At 38.4% G+C, this 20,535-nt stretch overlaps 1 protein-coding gene across 1 annotated transcript; it reads right to left on the reverse strand.

Moving 5' to 3' along the window:
• Nucleotides 1-4,827: 4,827 nt before the first annotated feature.
• LOC100703933 (major histocompatibility complex class I-related gene protein-like) lies at nt 4,828-17,669 on the reverse strand. The gene is made up of 6 exons (XM_019350697.1): nt 17,608-17,669; nt 11,947-12,216; nt 8,173-8,445; nt 6,994-7,302; nt 5,708-5,812; nt 4,828-5,506 (listed from the first exon to the last, which is right to left on the reverse strand). The coding sequence occupies exons 1-6, from the start codon at nt 17,666-17,668 to the stop codon at nt 5,439-5,441; spliced, it is 1,086 nt and encodes a 361-aa protein (XP_019206242.1). The 5' UTR covers nt 17,669; the 3' UTR covers nt 4,828-5,438.
• Between the last annotated feature and the right edge of the window lie 2,866 nt (nt 17,670-20,535).

The raw sequence follows: 20,535 nt of genomic DNA on the forward strand, positions 1-20,535 counted from the left end.
ACTGTTTAAAGTGGAATTACATGGAAATAACCTGTAACCTTCTGGATTGTTAAACTTCTGAGTGTGTTCGGATATATGCTTATGGTTCACTAAAATGAAGCTAACTGTTATTTTCATGTGGGATCTTACCAGCTGCAGATGTGTGTCATAAGTATATCTGGCTGGATAATGAACAGAAAAAATTGACCCGTGTTGTTTTTGCTTACTGATTGTTTTTAGTGTTAACAATCCACATTGCTGGCATTGCATCTTTCAACATATTTGTGGGTAGATTTGGATGTACCAGGTGTAAGTGCAGCCACTCAGCCTTTACTCAATGTGATCATAGCAGCAGGTGCAGATGTGTGTCACAAGTTAATCTAGTAGTAGGCTATGGTACTTGGCCACAGGTGGCAGCAGTGGACTGACCTGCATTGGAGACTGGTCCAGCTGCTATGTGGTAGTCAGTAGATGGGTTCCAAATTGAGGATTATATGCAAGTTTTGGAGACTGTTTATTACTGATCACTGTGTAACTGCTGTACATTCAGCGTAACTGCCATCTCCTTACAGATCGTTATTAGATTGACCACACTTATACAGACTGTATATAACAACCAACTCTAAAATGTTCGTTTGCAGAGAAAAGACACAGACAGTCTATGCTAACGACATGTGATGTTACAACACTGGTGAAATATTAGTGTGTCATATATTTGTTCACGACATTTTTCTTATGGGCAAAAGTATTGATATCATGATGAACAAGGGTGGTGATTCTTATGACTTTGTGTATATAATTTTGCATTTTGTACAAATGTAGGCCAATAATAAATACATGATATCATTTCATTCATTTCAAAGGTTTATTTGCATGACGCACAGACACACAATTGAAAGGTACAAATGTATTGTGCATGAAACGAATTCAAACGTGGTGCAGATGTGTGTCACAAGTTACCGGTAATCTGGCTGTGGCACTTGGCCAGAGGTGGCGCTGGTTGATTCGAGTCCATGTTAGTGCACACAAAGTAAACTGCACGCTTTAGTTGTGCAGCAAAAACGCTGAAACCGGAGAAATAAAACGTGCGAGGGGAACGATAACGACGACGAGAGTCTCCCGATCGTTTACTCTTCCTGTCCTGTGAACAACATCGGCGTGGTGTTAATTGTTTGCTGTTTTCGCGATCACGTCGCGCATGAGGATATCACCAGGTAAACTCGCGACATTTTGTTTGAGATAACCTCACAAGTGTCACAGATGACACATTTGGCGGTTTTTTTGCTGGTTTGTCGGTAGCAGCTCCTGAAACACAAGTCTGCCACACATCTGTTCGACCAACGCCAGTTGATCTAAACGCCAGTTGATCTGGAACACCGGTTCTACACGGATTTAAAAATAGTTACGCAAAACGGAGCGTGCCCGCTCCGACCGGCTTTAAAGGGTTAATAACGAAGAACATTAAAACATTACTGTTGGCCACATGTCGGCAAAGTTATGTGACATTAGCAATGTTTGTACTTTCAGCGTTAACTTGGTTTTAAAGCCTTTACTTTAAAATATATGCCGTTCAGTAGTTGACAGAGAATGCGATGATTTTATGGATAATTAAAGTCAGTCATATATCCACAAACACAACAAGCTGAAAGTCAGTGATGCTGCTCGGTTTGCAGTCCTGAATATGACGGCACAAGCAGGATTCACTGCACTGTTAATGTTAGCTATGTTATATTGCTGCCTCTGTTCGGTGGTGTCGAGACAAACGGACTTTAACGTGTGTTTGAACGAGCTGACGGTTCACTCGTTAAGCTGAAAGAAAGATGCTTTAATCACAGGAGTCACACATGTGTCCACTGTACCATCTGGGAACTCTTCTTGTTTAGCACTCGTAATAACACAAACACTAAATCCTCCTTCTCTTGTGCTGTTTTGTAGCAGTGTATACACCTGAGACTGTCACCTGTCTGTCTGTCCTGCACTCTCTCTCTGTTTCTTTCTCTCTGATTGTGGAATAAAAGTATAAACATGTATTTATAAGTTACACTTGTGTTTGAATCCTGCAGCTTATCACACATTTGATTTCCACGTGTGACAACTGCAAGTGTCCAGAGTGAGGACAGACTGAGGGACCCACTGCTGCACATCATCTGTGAGGCTTTGCACCCCTGATGATCCACCAGGACAAACTCAGCAGTGTGTGAGGAAGAGGAGGAGGAAGAGCCAGCACCAGCTGACAGATGGAGAGAATAGACAGACTGTTCCCTGTTTGTGAAGGACTGCTAGAAAAGTTTAACATAACTAATTGTCTGTCCTGAATCAGTCTTATTAGGTAATGTTCAAATAATTTTATCATTCCAGTGTTTTCAGTGTGGGAGAAAGTACTCAGGGCCTTCAAGTTACACACTATGAAAGGCAGCAACAAGTTTAATATTCAGAAACCTAAAGTATGTATCAGCAGCAGAATGGAGCTAAAAATAAATGTTTGTTTCAGTTCTATGAAGCTTTGAGTATTTTGGATTAGTAGCACTGCTGTGTTTGTTGCATCATATTGCTGTAATTGTTTATATGCTTTATATATTCTGAGGTAAGTTGATCTATAGTGTTACATCATATTCTATAAGGATGTTATGTGTTTGTATACTTTCTGCCCAGTTTGACCCATTTTGCAGAAGTCAGCCTGTTTAAGGCTCTGATATCTATTCTGTGTGACTTAAAGCAGTTATGACATGGTCTCATTTTCTCACCCAATACAGGAATATTTAATATATCAGTCTACTCTTCATTTTATCAGAAACAGTTTTCACAGCTCCTACATTTTCTTTTTACACATATATGTAAGCATTGAGCCAAATGTAATAATGCCAACACATTAAACGAACAATATTTGTCTGTTATATATAATACATCTATAGATACACTGTCAAAGATACAGTGGAACCCCGACTTACGAAATTAATTCGTTCCAGAGGGTCTTTCTTAAGTCAAAATTTTCGTAAGTCGAAGCACCTTTTTCTATCGCCTTTTGAGTGAGGCGATGCTGACTGAAGACGAAGTTCTTGGTGGAGGAGGAGGTGGCGGAGGTTGAAGAAAGCACATGCATGCATACATACGTACGTGTACATGTACATAACATTATGGAATTTAATTTAAAAAAAATTTAATTTTCTATTTTATCTATTTCGTTACACGGGCACTTTGCCGTACCATGGGCAGAAATATTGCCGTTAAGTGCCTTCCTAACTTGAATTTTTCGTTAAATGGGGTCTTCGTAAGCCGGGGTTCCACTGTACTTGTCTTTGAGTGAAGATTTAAGGTGTTAAAATGACTGTTCAGTACAGAAATGAAGCCCAACAATCTTGTTTTTACAGTCCCGTGGTCTCAGCCTCAGATACTCAACAAATCAAAGTGTGGTCATAAAAAAATGAATGAACAGAAAAACATTTTTTCTTCTTCATTTCTGTCAAACAATGCTGTATGAAACGTTTCTTGCGTTTAGTATCATGGTTGCTAGGCAATCTGAGCAGCGTGACGAAGGCCAGACCGTCCCATTTCACAAGCCTCTCACTTCCGCACTTCTCGTACTTCGTAATACCCGCCGTAGGTAGTCCGCGAACTGCGCGTACTACGAAGCGTGTGGTCGCTGGATTGAGACACAGCCCATGAATTTGGACACCCCCTAAGAATCCATGCAGTCTGGGGTGGAACTTTATTTTGATGGGCACACCATGCGGCCAATCAAATGCAAAGACAGACTTGGATCATACCATTATGTGAACGAGGAAGGGGGGCAGACACTCCCAAAACAGCAAGTCTCTGGTAAGGCCAGATACACTGAGAGATGGTGGAGCCGGATTTAAATGAAAGTGTTTTGGAAAAAAGTGAAGAAATGAGCAAAAGCATAAAATGAGATCTGGCTTCATTTTGATTATACTGGGTGTCCGAGTGTCTAAATCAGTCTCACAGGCATGAATGAAGATTTCAGCGCTTTAAATAGGCTGATTTTTGCTAAATGAGTCGAGCAGGGCAGAACATTTTTTAAATAAATTTTTATTCCTCTACATTCATCACCAAAAAGTGGAAAATATGCAAATAAATCTATACATCCCACAGCACTTCTCAATCAATTGCATTTCTTGGTTACACACAGTGATTAAATCTTCTTTTTATGTAAATTTATATATAAATTACATTTTTCCATGAATATCATCACCAGGGAACAAGAGAAAAGGAAAAAAAATGGGGAAAAAAAGAACAAAACATTATCCGGTGTCCAATATATAAAGTAACGGCTCTAACATAGCATCACATCATTTCCTAAAAAACACACAACATCCTTATAAAATATGATTTAATGCTGTAAATTAACTTACCAAAAAATATATAAAGCATACAAACTCAACAGTACTATTAATCCAAAATACTCCATGTTTATACAAGTGAAGAAAAGAAATACTGACTTTAATTTTCATGTACATTCTGGTGCTGACACTTTTCGAACGAATATCTTTTCACTGCCTTTTATATTTTGTACTTGAAGGATCTGTCCTCTCAGCATAGTAGTAATACATAGTAGAACTGCCTGCAAATTGTGCTAGATTTGTTTAGTGTAAGCTTACATGCAAGATATATTATTTCATCTTTTCCACCACTACCTTCCAAATATTGTAGAGATGTGAGGTTTAGGTCCAACCCTTTTAACCCCACCATAGAACCAACCTGCCAGAGCTTAACTTTACATTTTTACATGCTGTAGTGACACTTCTTGTAGCATTTTAAGTTGCTATACATCAATATAACTGTTATATCATAAAGCTTAATAAACAAAAATAGATATTTGCAAATTTGCATATTTGTATAATAATTGCAAAATTAAATTTAAAAAAAAAACAGAATATGCATCAAAATAAACTATTTCCAACAGTACAGTTTAAGTTTTAAGTGTCCCAGGAACTAAACAGAAAGGCATTAAGTCAAACATGACTTTTAATACCACCGGTGAACCTTTTGAAAGGCCCTGGTGGGAAAAGAACTACATTTCCCACAAAAATGACATCACTTCTCAGGTAATTCAATTTTTGCAAAGCCATTAGTGGAAGGAAATGGCGACCTGGGACAAGTTGAATGCATGATATGTAACTACAATTTCTCCTTTTATATGCAAAAATCTTTTTGCTCTATTTATTTGGTTGCAATTCTACCAGGATTTAAAAATTGTTATGCAAATGGCATCACAGGCGCTCCCATTCCCATTTCCTAGTTCCACCACTGGGCACGGACCCTTACAGTTATTATAACTTTTCTCCACTTTCACACCACCCGTGGCTACATAAATGAATCATAAACATGAAGCTTCTTTCAAAACATCCTTTCAAAATAATAAGATGAAAAAAGATTTTCTAAAAAAAAAAAAAATCAAGTTTATATAAAAGAACAAAAGAGTTAAATTTAAAAAAAGAACACTATATAGACGGTGCCGTGATGGTCTCTTGATTCAGTCTCACGGAGACTTCAGTGTTGTTCTCAGGAGCTGTAATGTCCACAGAAAAAAATTAAATATTTATAAATCATTGTTTCATGTCCGGATTTTGTGATTTTAAATTCCTTACAATCAAACTTTCTATTAAATAGGAAAGAAAAAAAGTCTAACATATACTATGCTGAGGAAATCATTTAACTGAGCCATTTACTGCAGCTGCTCACTGACTGATGAACTCAACTCCTCGCTCACCTTTCTTCTTTTTGTAAACAGCAAATCCAACAGCAGCAACGAGGACGAAAATAAGAAGAACCACCACTGTTGCAATGACTGGAGCTGTCATGTCAGAGGGATTATCTGCGCATTGAAAAACACAGAAGATAGAATTTGCAGATTAAGCAGGTTAGAATAGAAGAAGTCCACCCTGTAGTATTCAGCTAGTCACTTTATAAACAACATAGGGGAGGTAAGGGGAGGGGATTAAACTATAATCTCTATAGGAGTCTGATGTAACTATACATACAATTGCCATGTAAAGGTGCTATGCCAGGCAGGAATAGGACCAAAATGCAGAACTTATGGGACGACGCAACGACGGGCAGAGGGATACATAGGGCTTAAATACACAAAGTATGACCAGGGTATCGGAAACAGTAGGGAAACACAGCTGGAGTAGATCTGACATAATGAGAGAGGGAGGAAGAAAAACTGACAACACTGAACACAAGACTTGGAACTGTCAAAATAAAACAGGGAATATGAGATATTGACTAGGATTTGGACTTGACACTGTGACATGGAGATATGATTGACTAGGGGGAGACAGAGAGGGAACATGGAGCACAGGGAGGGCATAGAGACAGAAAACTAAAGACTAGGAACTATAAATATAGCACAAGCAGAAAACAATAAAGAGAAGCAAAACCATGAAAACCAAAAAATCAAAGAATGTAAACTTAACCACAAACTTAAGTCACACACTGGGTTATAGACCCAGTAGTATGAAAGAAATACTATACCTAGATAAAAGAACATGGTTTTCCATTAAGCAGAGCAGATGCACTAAATTTATATTGTTACATTTCTAAAGTTTTTAGAGAAGCTCTTGTTTTCATTTGAATAACACCGCGTATATTCAGCAGCAGTTCCCCAAATATCAGGCCAAAAAATTAATAACTAAAGATTTTATGGATTAAAGACACTTTGATTAATTTGAAATATGGAAGTTCAAAAATCACTGTCAGGATTACATGGTCTAACAGTGAAATTTAAAAAGTAGTTTGTTAACATTAACAATAGTCACAGCTTGTATTTGTGGAACCAGAAAACACATTTATGAGATACAATCACTGAAAATTAAATCAAATTAAAATTTTAGGTTTTTTTTATTCTCTTTTATGATCTCCATTAGTTTTTGTTCTGGTAATAACTAATTGACATCAGAGTCCAAACAAAAACAGGACAAAAAATTCAAATATCAAACCACAGTATCTGCAGACAAAATAAATTAAATTAGTTTCTCCCAACTTAATCATTACCAGTTCTCTCTGCCTGGTTGGTTCTGGTTACTGTTTTATCCAGTTGGATGATGTTCTCAACACCAGAGAGTTGAAACACACAGTCGTATCTGCTCCAGTCTTCAGGTCTGACTGATGAAACATTCAGATCAGCACTCATCTGGAAGGTCCCATCATTGTTGGGGAGGATCTCTCCAAGATCCACACCCTCATGAATCTCCACGCCATCTTTTTTCCAGAACATCATGACTTTGTCAGGATAGAAACCTGTAGCGTGGCAGCTGACTGGAGAGGAGGGAGTCTTTTGGAGGAGAGACACTGAGGGAAGAACTGGAGAGAGGGAAGGTTGGAAAGAGATGGCGTGAGAATGGATGGAAGTAAATATAAGAGGAAAAATTGGGAAAGACAGGAACAAAAAACAAAGATGAAGAAATTTAAGAAGGAGATATTAAGAAAATATATTTTATGAGAGAAGCATGTTTAGTGTACATATTATATGAAAAAACAACACCGTAGCAACAGACAATATGTCTGGCTGGAACTCAAGAAAAAATGGGGAAAAAAACAAAGAAAATCAACATGCTAATCAAATTTTTGAATTATTGAGTCATTAGAGCCAGGCCATTAGAGCTTTTCAGCAGCTGTATTATGGTATACTTATATCATAGTCTGTTTGTGTAAATGTTTTTCAACCATCAGTTTTAACATCTACAGCAGCCAAACTCACCAACAGGTTAAAATGGGAAAATGACCAAAATCATCAGAATAAACCAGTGGCATTTCATCAGTGCAAGCAAGGCAACCAAGGCCTACTAAAGTCCAAAAATGGATATCATTTGAAGGCAAAGTAAAAGTCATCCCTGTCCTTTCATCTCACACAACTTCTGTCCTAAAAGCTTCTCCCATGTCTGTTTGCATTACTGCAATCTTCTGGCCACAGTTGGCAGTTTGCTGGAATCAGGATTAACTCTGCTTCAGCATGATCCTACTGGGACCTGTGTGGACCATGTGTTTTGAGGGTATGTCTGTGTTAGACTGGAGCTTGTCATGCTGAGAGGCTGACAGCTTTTTTCTGATTGTTTGCATAAGCACATAGTGGATAAACCTCTGGTCTGATGATAGTTACCAAAGGGATTTGCCTATATAAAGAATCACTTTGTGAAATGGAAAAACTGGCTTCAAGCTCAACGAGGCTTCTACCTGTTTTATTCAAGGCGCTGCTCCCATAGTCCAACAATAACCTCATCGTGTTTGGCATTACGTCACGGAGGAGGGTTTCCATGTATGTAATTCTGTCACCACCCATCATCTGTTTTGCACTGTAAAGCTCTGGTTTCAGTGGGATCCATGTCTTTGTATTTAGATCAAATTCAAAGATGCCTTCTCTGTCATAACCTAAGTGTAAAAAGCTTGTCACCTCACCAGAGTTTTTATTCCATTCATTACCAATCATACACTGCAAAATGTGAACACCTGGAAAGAGAAAGAAAAACAAAGATTGTAATTATCGTGTTAATTGTACATTGTGATGCATTTCTGTTCTCAAAAGTCTGCATTGTGCTCATGAGTCATGTTAGATTATCTGTCAACCTTTATTGATATCTCTATTGGACCTTAAGGGCTGGTAGTTAGACACCCTTTAACTTGTTTTTGAACAGCTGTATTGTTTTGTTTAATAGTGACGATAATGCACCTTCTGATCCTTTTTTTGTGATACCTAGTCTATGCTTAATGTTTTTATGGAGCTACACAGGGCACTTGTTATGTCAGAGGTTGTGATAGAGGATGGTTGGAAGTACGCATGGTCTTGTTGGGAGGATGGCAGGTTCCTCTCCCTGCGATCACCTAGGTGTGTGTGTGTGTGTGTGTGTGTGTGTGTGTGTGTGTGTGTGTGTGTGTGTGTGTGTGTGTGTGTGTGTTTGTTTGTTTGTTTGTTTGTTTGTTTGTTTGTTATATTCCTGCTGTGTTTACTTTGTATTTTCATGGGTGGGGTTGTTGGGTGGGAAGGTGCTATCTGTAGAATACGTTCTAGTCAATACAGGACAATACACATAAATCACTAACAGTATGGCCTGAATAGACGGTGATGGAAATAATGGGGTGAACAGGAGAGGGTTTGTAACTTTTTGCTCTTGGAATGTGAATGGCATCAGTGAACCGATAAAACGTTGTAACATGTTGGCATACCTAAAATCATTGAGATCAGATGTTATTTTCTTACAGGAGACACATCTTAAAAATGATGCACATTGCAGGATTAGAGCTAAGTGGATATGGCAGATTTATCACTCAAGGTTTTCCGCAAAGGCCAGGGGGACAGCAATAATTATTCATAAAAATGTGCCATTCATACATAAATCTACCCTGGCAGATAAAGAGGGGAGATATATCATGGTGGTAGGAGAAATTCAGTCTATACCAATCACATTGCTGAATGTCTATGGCCCGAACAGGGATGACCTGGAGTTCTTTAGAAAAACGTTTAGCTTGAGATATTTCTACTCCAAATTTGATACTTGGGGGAGAGTTTAATTTAGTTTTAGATACCTATCTGGACAGGTCGTCAGCTCAGAGAATTGCGCCATCAAATGCTTCTAGGTTTCTGAAATTGTTTATTGATAATTTAGGTCTTGTGGATGTTTGGAGAACCTTGAAAGCAACTCGAAGGGAATATTCCTTTCACTCTGGGGTTCATTATACATACTCCCGTATAGATTACTTTCTATTAGATAGTAAACTGTTACATGGAGTCCAGAGTAGTAAATATCATAATATCCTTATATCAGATCATAGCCAGTGTCTATTTCACTAAATTTATTGGAATCAGGTGGTAATTATAAACACTGGCGATTAGACCCTCAACTTCTTACGAGGAAAACATTCTGCAATTATTTGGAAGAACAGATCAAGTTGTTTTTTGAGATGAATGACAAAGACGACCTATCACCTCTTTTATTGTGGGAGACGTTTAAAGCATATGTGAGAGGCTGTGTAATTTCTTTTCAGTCGTCTGAGAAAAAACGTAATAACATGGAACGCATACAGTTGGAGGTTCAAATACAAAAAATGGACTGAGAATCCCAGACAAACGTCTTTACAGTATATATATAATATATACACGTGATAATTATGTATATTGTAATAACGTGATATTATGTTGTTCAAACGTGAAAAGCATATTGTACAAACATGAAAAGTATCTTGTTAGAACAATAAACTTTTCACGTTATAACGTGATATACTTCTATTTTTCTTTTGCCTGGGTGGCAGCTCTACGCTTCCGTACATTTGATCGCTGGAAGGAAATGGGGTTGCGAAATGTGGGACACCAGTATTTTCAGGGCTCTTTTGCTTCATTTCAACAGCTTAAGGAGAAGAACAACTTATTAGCCTGTGATTTTTTTTAGATACCTTCAAATAAGGAGCTATGTAAGGTCCCAATTACAACAATTTGAGTCTGCAACCCCAGGTAAGCTTGATTAATGCCTGGTGGATTGTATAACAGAAAAGCATGCTGTCGCTTTTATATATGAGATATTACAGTCACTCCGGCAGAAGGATACAGGTAAAATAAAATCAGCTTGGGAAAAGGAATTAGGGTCAGAAATTCATAATGATATCTGGACTAGGGCTACGTTATGTTAATTCCTGCTCTATCAACGCCCGACATAGGTTAATTCAGTTTAAAATTTTGCACAGATTGCACTACTCGAAGACGAGATTACATCGGATATTTCCTGAAACGTCATCCATCTGTGATAAATGTTAATGTGCAGAAGCTGATCTGCTTCACAGTTTTGTAATGTGTACTAAATTACAAAGTTTTGGGGCTTCAGTTTTTTGTTTTGTTTTTTCAAACTTTTTAATGTGCAGTTAGACCCTGACCCCATTTTGATTTTTATTGGACTGTCGGAACAATCTAAAAAACTTAAGAGCACACAGATTTCCCTCCTGTCCTATGGCCTAATGTGTGCAAAGAGACTGATTCTCCTGCTATGGAAGGGAAAAGAAGTGCCCTCCTTGAAAGCCCGGATTTCAGTACCGACAGATACTCTTCATCTGGAAAGGATCCGCTACATTATAAACGACAAACTGGAGGACTTCGATCAGATTTGGAGGCCACTCATTGAGTACCTGGAAACTATGAACTAACTATACGCAGACCCAACATTTTACATCAGGATTCTTGGTCTCGATTAAGAAGCACAAAAGTAAGGCTGTAAATATCAAGCAAGCATGCAATTTGTTTATAAAGAGAAAAAAGAAATAAAGATGGGCTTTAAGACATGTTGTTTTTTTGTTTTTGTTTTTAATGGACAATGAAGGGCCCTCTCTAATGTGCAGGGGCAGGTTAGGAGCAGCAATAGAAGGCCCTGTCCCCTCTGAGCTTCCTCTTGAACCTGGGGGCAACTTGTCAGCTGACCTGAGAAACCTGGGGGGGTGATTAAGGATGAAGAAGCTCAGAGAGGTAAGGTGGGGCAAGATCATTTATGCATTTAAAAACAAACATAAGAATTTTAAAATGAACTCTAAGATATAAAGGCAGCCAATGGAGTGAAGCCAGGATGGGAGTTATGTGCTCTCATAACAAGTTCCAGTAATAAGTCGAGTAGAGGCATTTTAAACCAGCTGTAGACGAGAGAGAAGACACTGACTAACTCCAAAATACAGTGCATTACAGTAATCCAAACAAGATGAAAAAAAAAACATGGATTACTGTTTTAAAATGCGGCCTGGATAAAATGGGTCTTACCATTGTCAAGTGCCTAAAGTGCTGAAAACTGGACAATAGCCCTAATTTGGGTGTCCAATTTAAAATCACTGTCCATCTTAAAAACCAAGTTAGTAACAATAAGTTTAAATAAAATACACTGAAAATGTTTAATTCATTAATTATTTTAATTAATTTTACATTAATCAGTTTTGTTTAGATATATCCATGATGAAATGTCAGAATCAAAGAAAATACTGTACCTCCGCTTTGGTTTAAATGTTGGTTCAAATCAGAAATCAAACTTCTGTAAAAGTTTGTCTGGAACTCAAAACACTCTTGGGTGAACCACTCCAAGATGTCAGGTTTGTCATCAAATAATTTTTTCACCCAGTCCTGTCTTGGTTCCAATATCTTCTTGCTGCCGTCACAATAATACACTTCTGTTCCATCAACCACTCCAACATACATAAATTCTGAGATGTTTGGGTCACCAGAGGATCCAGTGACAAAATAATTCAGAAGATTGATCACTGTAGGACAAATGTTTACGATGTTAGTAATAACTCATTAAAACATGCAGACATGATCAGAAATATGACTCATTATATATGCATCATAAGTGATATGACTTATGATGTAGTAAAAGTAACAGAAGTGTTACTTTTACTACATCATAAGTCAGCAGGGCTGAGGGCACCTAATTAACAATGAAACCTGACGATAGAGAATCTTGATCTTATTTTGGTAAAAATGTGTGGCCCAAGCACCAGCAAAATAGAACAGTCATAAATGTTTGTGAACAGGATTATTTGAGCCTATAATAATGGGTATGAATGGCATGATTATGAGCTTTAAATCATTTCTTTGAGCTGTTCTTTTTCCAAGGTGGAGTAATTGTGATAGTGAGTACTAATTTGTATGTAATGCATTTCGGTGGGAAGGTGTAACCAAGGAAATTGTCAAGAAAGGTGGGATAGAGAGACTGAAGTCTCCCCAGCTTCACCTTACTTCTCATTACATATGAGAAAGGGTATAAATGCTTAACATTCAGTCATTTATGTGATTCATAAAGTGCTAAAACAGAGGTTTTGTGCTTTTGCTAAAAGTAAACCATCTTTTTTTAAATCAAAGACAATAATCAATATGGTAAATGAGAAATGTTGCTTGAGTAGTGAAAATGTCTAGATTTTGTGTGCACACGATCTAGCTTTGCAAAGAAAGAAAGTATTCCTATGTAACCAGATTAAAAGGTATTGTGCTAAAATAAATACAGTAGAATTACATGAAATGAATGAAATATTAAGTGAAGTATATTCATATGCAAATTCATTTGAAACCAGTTTGTCGTGTTAGGCTGGCATCAGGCGTGGGTATGTTTTGTTCCTTTCAGTGGTAGGATAAGGAAGTTGTATGGTTTTGTTATTTTCTTTCTACGTGCCTTTTCTTTCTCTCCATGCTGTAGCAGCAGTCTTACTTACGTGTAATTGGAAATACATAATAATTACACCAAACAAACAAAAAACGTTTAGTTCAGTTTATTACATAAAACATTGAGGGAGAGAATGGTGCTGTCAAAACCAGTAGAGTTTTGCAACAACTTAAAAAACCCAAGAAAATCAAGATCATTGTCATTTACAAATAAAGTATATCACCTCTAATTCTGATTCAAATCTAAACATGCAATGTTTGTTGTGGGCAGGTTTTTTCCCCCCTTACTTTTGCTGCAAAACAGCAAAAGTAGGAGGGAAATTTAAACTTTTTAAAATTATGCAAAATTGCAGAATATTTTTAAGGTTATCTGCTATAAAAAGCCAGTGTTTTTTTGTGTTTTATTCTCAGTTACTTTGACACAAAGGCATCTGCTGTGATGCTTACACCTCTGATGAAGTCTCACAAGTGTCAGTGCTGATAAATGATCAGAATTATAATATTTCTGACTGTCTGAGGCAAAATTGAATCGAATCGGGACCTTGTGAATCGGAATCAAATGGATTATAGAAATCAGTGTTGATACCCAACCCTAGTGAGCAGCCTAGGCCTGACAGAAGTGGGTGTAGCTGTGGGTAATGAGAAAAGATGAAAAGAACTATTGATAACTTTTTTGGTAAGCTAAGGCCTGATCCATCTGAAATTCATAGCCAGTGCTCTGACACAGAGCCATCAGTTTTTGAACCCTGAAAAAGCACAGTGTATCCAGAAAACACGTTATATGTCGTGATAAATGCACTGCCCAAGTGTCCCCTCTCCCCACTGCCTTTCAGCGGCAGGCAGCAGCAAACAGGTCGTCAGAGGAGGCCGATGTGATGATTAAGTTTAATATTGTCTACAATATTGCCAAAGAGTGCCAAAGCACTTTAAGCACAAGCACAAGATTGTTAGTTAATCATTTACAAATCAATATTGTCTGAATGGACATCAATTTTCCCCCAAAAAAGTGCACATGTAACTGCAGCGTTAAGCGATGTGGTTGTAAAATTTGGGTGCGCCTAACTTTTGTGCTGGTGCGCCTAAGACAAAAAGTTAGGCGCACCAGTGCAACCGTGGCAAAAAGTTAGTCTAGAGCCCTGGGGGGTGTCCAAATTCATGGACTGCATCCTCCTGAGGCCGCATTTGTAGACCAATTACGTCACAGCAACACGCCGAAGGCTGTCAAATTCGTAGACTCCTCCAAATGCAGCCGACAAATGCGTCCTCCTTTTCCCCGAATTTGAAGGATGGGTCAGGTGTATCCTTTGTTGCCATGCCCACCATATCCCAGAATTCATAGTGCGGCCCAGCCAGTTCCAGTTTTCAACAATAGTGGTCGCTTCTAAGTTTTTAATATTATTCTTATCCGAATCAGAATCAGAAAGACTTTATTTATCCCCAAGGGGCAATTAACATACAACTGAGAAGCATAATGTTGAAGATAAGGACAATAAGATCAGGCAATAAGAGTGAGATAATAAATACACAGAATATACAGTATACACAGTTTTAAAATTACACAGTTTTAAAATTAAAGTGACTGAAAGGTGAGTAAATAACTGTAAGTGAGTAAAAGTGAGTAAAGTGTCGACAGTATAAAAAGAGTGTAGAGTAGTTTATGTTTATGAGTGTGGGAAATGGTCTTGTCGGCTGGAGTTAAAAAGCAGGGTGGCTTTGGGGACAAAGGTGGCTCTCCTCCTCTCAGTCCTGCAGGAAATGCAGCGGAGGCGTCGCCCAGAGGGGAGCCATTGAAATGTGGGGTGAAGAATGTGAGAGGGGTCGTTGATGATTTTGGCTGCCTGTCTAAGGGCCTGTTGGATGAAAACCTGTGCCAGAGTTCTGACAGGCAGGCCAATGATCTTAGAGCACACTGATGCAGTGTGCTGCAGTCTGTTCTTATTCTGAAGGCTGAGGGAGTGGAACCAGCAGGTGATGGAGAAGGTCATGATGCTTTCCTGGAAGGCATAGTAGAAAGTCATCATAATGGGTGTGCTGACTCCAAAGGAGCTGAGTTTCCTAAGGCGGTTGGTGGCACCTCCTGAGAATCTCCTCTGTGTTGGCAGAGAATTTCAGGAGGTTGTCAAAGATGGTTCCCAGGTACTCAACTACCTCCACTGGCTTCCCGTGGATGGTGGTGACTGAAGTAGCCAGATCCCTCTGCCTACTGGAGAAGGCCACCACCATCTCTTTGGTTTTGCTCACATTCAATTCAAGTTTGGAGCTATCACACCACTCTACAAACTCCTGAAGAGTGGACCCGTGGTGTTGTGAGAGGCCTGACAGCAGTGACAGGAGAACTGTGTCGTCAGCATATTTAACCAGGTGACATTTGGGCTGTGTGGATCTGCAGTCATCAGTGTAGAGGATGAAGAGCAGGGGGGAGAGCACACAGCCCTGGGAGGAGCCAGTGGAGGTGGAACGGAGAGAAGAAAGAGAGTTGTTCACCCGAACTTTCTGAGTCCTGTTGGTATTATTATTATTATTATTGATAATAATAATAACAATAATAATATTACTGTTTCTGGGTCACAAAATCATATAATATATATTATTTATTATTTATTAAACTCCACTGAGACAGCGGTGACGCAAATCTGAAGGCTAGACCGTCCAATTTCACAGCCGTTTACTTCCGGCCTACCCGATCTTCTGAGGACCCGGTCCACGTAGACCGCGAAGGCCGGGTCCTCAGGAGGATGCAGCCCATGAATTTGGACACCCCTAGAGGGATCAATCAGGGAATTGGAGACAGGAGGGAAACACAGCTGGGACAAATCAGGGCTAACGAGGCAAGGGAAGCAAAACCAGATACAGTGGAGTGAGACACAGACTTTCAAAGTAAAACAGGAAACATAACACAGAGAAGTGGACTAGACAATGGGATACAGCTGACAGGGGAGACAGAACAACCATGGAACACAGAGACAGAAAGCAGAAGATTAAAACTCTAACATAAACCACACAAAGAACCTAAACTTAGAACAATCCTATAACCCATTAGATAAAGAAAGCTAGAATTTAATGAAATCAACAAAAACAAAAAAACAGAAACACAAAACACTGGGTCGACGACCCAGGCACCCTAACAATATTCTTAGTAAGCAAGAATATTCCTTTTGTTTGTTCACAAGCTTTCTCTGAATCCCAAGGCCAGATAGGTATTGTGGAGGGGAAACTTTAGAATGCCCCCCTTATTTCAATATTTCTATACACCTCCAATTCATGATAAACGATTCTTCTCACCTTCAATCCCTAATTTGAAATCTTTTAAAAAAAAATCTCCCGACGTCCACTAAAGTCATATTCAAGGATTGCTGATTTTCTTGGAGTTAAAAAACATACCAAATATAAAACAATAAATTTGTTAGTTCAAATGCAGTATTTTGAATAATGAATACATTCTCCTTAACTTTATACTGCTCTGTAACATTTGTTTTAGTGAGTTTGATTCTGGAATTTTGGTTATGTTGAACCTGGATCTTGTTTACAAGTTATTCACACAGGAAATGACAGTGGGACTCATGCCAACATGTGTTAATGGAGCTCACCCAGCAGTATCAATGTTTCTCGCTTTAACTGATCTCTATCCCAGTAATCTTTCCAATAAGACAATATATATTTAATTACACTTTGGATACCAGGGTTTAAGTTATATGATAGTATATATTGGTCTTCACAACCGACAGCAAAAAAAAAAAAAAATAATAAGAGAGAGGGTATTATTTTCTTTTACACATATGTGTGTAATAAATAGAAGCTGTAGTATCAAAAGCAATAATTCAGTAATTACAAATGACTCTTGGTCATAAAAAAGGGGAATCCTCACAATACCTAGAAGCAGCAGGCACCCCACCTGTCGAAACGGTGGTGAATCACACCAAAACCTTGGATATTCTGGTTATGTGACCTGTGTGTTCCAAACCACACTTCAGAGTAGTGTTTCGAAAGGTCTACGCTGTAGACACTGTTAACACAGTGTTGAAACATTAGTATCAAGCTTTTCGGGAGATATAGGAGACTCAGGAGACCTTACTTGAATCTCCTATAGAAACTGTGACTCTTGTGAATCCTTGAGAAGAGGTCAAATCTCCTTTGTCCACAATTTCTTATTATTATTTATTACTTAAAAATCACCACAGCAGGTAGCGGTATCTGATTTGGCAGAGTTTCACACCAGATGCCCTGGCATTTCTCCAGCTGGAACTGAACCAGCAACCTTTAATCTTTTATAATTATATACATGTCAGAGCATTAATATCTTTTTGACCAACAGTCAAATAATTCTTTTATTAGAGCACTGCATGTATTTGTCATATCTGTTGCAAATCAGTTTTAAATCTTTTTAACTTGAACAGTTAGATTTACCTGTCTGCTGACACATTTTAGCTGAATTTTACTAAGAATAGTATTGCCAAGTAAATTTGATATTTTTTGATTGTGGATCATGATCTTACCTGCAGATGCAGGGTGACAAAGGAGGAACAGGATCATTAGCTTCACCACCATGTTTACCATGTTGGAGTTCAACTGAAGCACTAACAAGAGTCATTTGGTTTTACAGGCTTGTTCAGTTTGAAGGTATTTCCTGGTTCAGGTTACATTTTCAGGTGTGTTCAACTGGAGAAACCAAACAAGCCTTCACTCTAACTCATACTGTTTAAATTTGACTGCCAGCAGCATCTTTTGTTTAATTAAAGAGGGTTAAAAAGTGTTTGTACCTGTTCCTGCCTGTGTGCATGTGTGTGTCTATAAAACAGGTGGAGAAAAGAAATTTCTTCATTTTATCTGTCCTGCAGCAGAGTGAACATCTCCTCTGTATAAAGAGATAATTTGAAGGAAATGAACATGATTTGTTGAAATACAGATTGTTACTAATCTATCCTTCATTATCAGATTGGATTTGAACAATGTTATGAACCTGCTGGAGTCAAGATTTCAGTGGTGGCAGAGATGAAGCAGGTGGAAATTTGGAAGATGATCTCCATCTAACAAGGACGAGGTGAAGATGTGGAAGAGGCATGCTGCGCAAATGTGAATCTAAAAGGCAGAATGACAGAAGAGCACAATGAACAGAAGCTGGTTGGCTCACAGAAAGAAGAAAATTACTGCGCCGGAGTGATGATAAAAAAATGAAGTTTGACAGAACTCTGAACAGTAGATTGCTAGATGACTGGGTCATCTCCAAAACTTCAGATCTTGTGGGGTGTTCCCAGTCTTCAGTTGCCAGTATTTATCAAAAGTGGTCCAAGGGAGAAACAGTGGTTAACCAGCAACAGGGTAATGGGTGGCCGCACTCACGGATGCACATGGGGAACAAAGGCTCGCACATGTGGTCCAATCCAACAGATGAGCTGATGTAGCTTTAACTGCTAAAAAAAATGTTTTTTAAAATAGCATAACATTACTGTAATCGAATTACTTTTTCAAGTAATGAGTAAAGTAAGGGATTACTGTTGCAAAAAAGTAATTAGATTACTGTTACTTTCATGTAAGCTCGATGCGTTACTGCGATACTAAACAGTGATATTGTTTGTGAGAGTGTCTCTTGACAATGATGTAAGCGCATGCGATGTTCGTGGTAGAAACAGATGTGTGTAGATCACCAATGGATAATTTGGAGTATGGGAGAGCGTAAGACCATGCAGCATTTAAAGCTTTGAAGTACTAACATTACTTTGAGTTTGATTCCATAAAAAGTGACAAAAACATAAGCATTCACTGCACACTGCTTGGCAAGAAAACATCTTTCTACAGCATAAAATTATACTTCTGATCTGAGCAAGCACCTAGCACGCTGCCACAGGAACAGGGCTGGACTGGGACAAAAAATCAGCCCGGGCATTTTGACTAGAGACCGGCCCACCAGGTATTATAGGAAAAACCATAAAGCCTTTGAATGAAAACAAATGTCATTGTGACAGTGATGTACAATGTCTTGTTGGTACATATGTATCAATCTAATAAACTTAAACCTACACCATCCTCCCTATTCTGGTATTCTAAACAGTACTTAGCCGAAACCCAAAGACTGCTTGGTTGAGTTAACTTCCTGAACTATCTACAACACATGGTGGAAACCTGAAATTAAGACAGAGAAGACTAGAGGTGAGACATGACCATTACTGAATATTAAAAATAATAAATGACAGATTTAGTGATATTTTCATGAACTATTTATTTACCACATCAATAAACAGCATGGCAGGGCAAAATATTTTTTCTAACATGGCAACCTTTTAAAAATGAAAGGAGACAGAAAGACAGGTGAGGAAGAATAAAACTTAACTGACTTTTTGATGGCATTTTACACAAAGTACTAGTACAGTATCTAGAAAATGTGGGAAAATACTGGCATCATGTACAGTACTTACTTCTGAAGAAATTATGATGGGACCCTGAAAAAAACTTACTATGTACAATAATGGATTTCTATACATTTGACATCAGATAAAAACTTTGGTTGTAAGATTCAGATAATTATTTGTTAAAAGCTAGAAATTTTAAATGAGAATAAGAAAGAAAAGTATTTCTTTGTGCCCCCCTTTCCCTGTTACTGCCCTACCTGGCCCCCTGGCAAAACTTTGCTAGACCCGCCCCTGCACAGTTACCAGCTGTCAGCTACTTAGAAAAGGATCCTGGTGTAAGTTGTCTCTCAGAAACAGTTCATAGCTTTCCTTCAACCCATTCATGTCACCTAAAAGGTAAACCTGTTTCTCCATCACCTGTTCAGCTCTGATGATTCAGTAAGGACATCTCCTGGTTTCATCTTCATGTTTCCCTCTCACCAGATAACCAAACCGATATCATGACCAGCAGCTTTCACAGCTGTGGCTCCAGCAAACATCAGCTGATACTAGAAATTAATATTAAATAAATTCTAACAACATCTTATCAAGTTTAAAGGCGCTTCTGCTGTTTAACGCGACCTCCGCTAGTTTCCTCTTTCTGGCGCAAAGCGGGAGATAAACAAGCAAGAGAGATGGGACTTGCGGCAGAAACGCCGATCAGCTGATCATTGATCAGTTTCATGATTGAAGTAGCAGCAGGAGAGGGAGGGGGGAGAATGAGAGAAGAAGAGGCAGCTGCAGCGTAAAGACAGAATAACTCCAGCTTTTTGTCTTTTTTTTTATTGTAGCTGAAGTATGGGACAAATCGCGTTTATTTTCAGCTCAATACGAAATGTGTAATATTAACTCTGAATACCAGAGGATTCCGTTTTTTACGGTATGGTGGGCAACTCTACTAACTAACCATATGAATAAAATAAAGTTCACCAGTAACATCATAGCACCGACCCAACTGTATAGAAACTCCGTCATGCTAGCTAGAACGCAGTACGAGTTATTGTAACTGTAAAAAGTCAGCACAACAAAAATAAACTA

Source organism: Oreochromis niloticus, linkage group LG22 (genome assembly GCF_001858045.2).
Source record: "Oreochromis niloticus isolate F11D_XX linkage group LG22, O_niloticus_UMD_NMBU, whole genome shotgun sequence".
NCBI lineage: Eukaryota > Metazoa > Chordata > Actinopteri > Cichliformes > Cichlidae > Oreochromis > Oreochromis niloticus.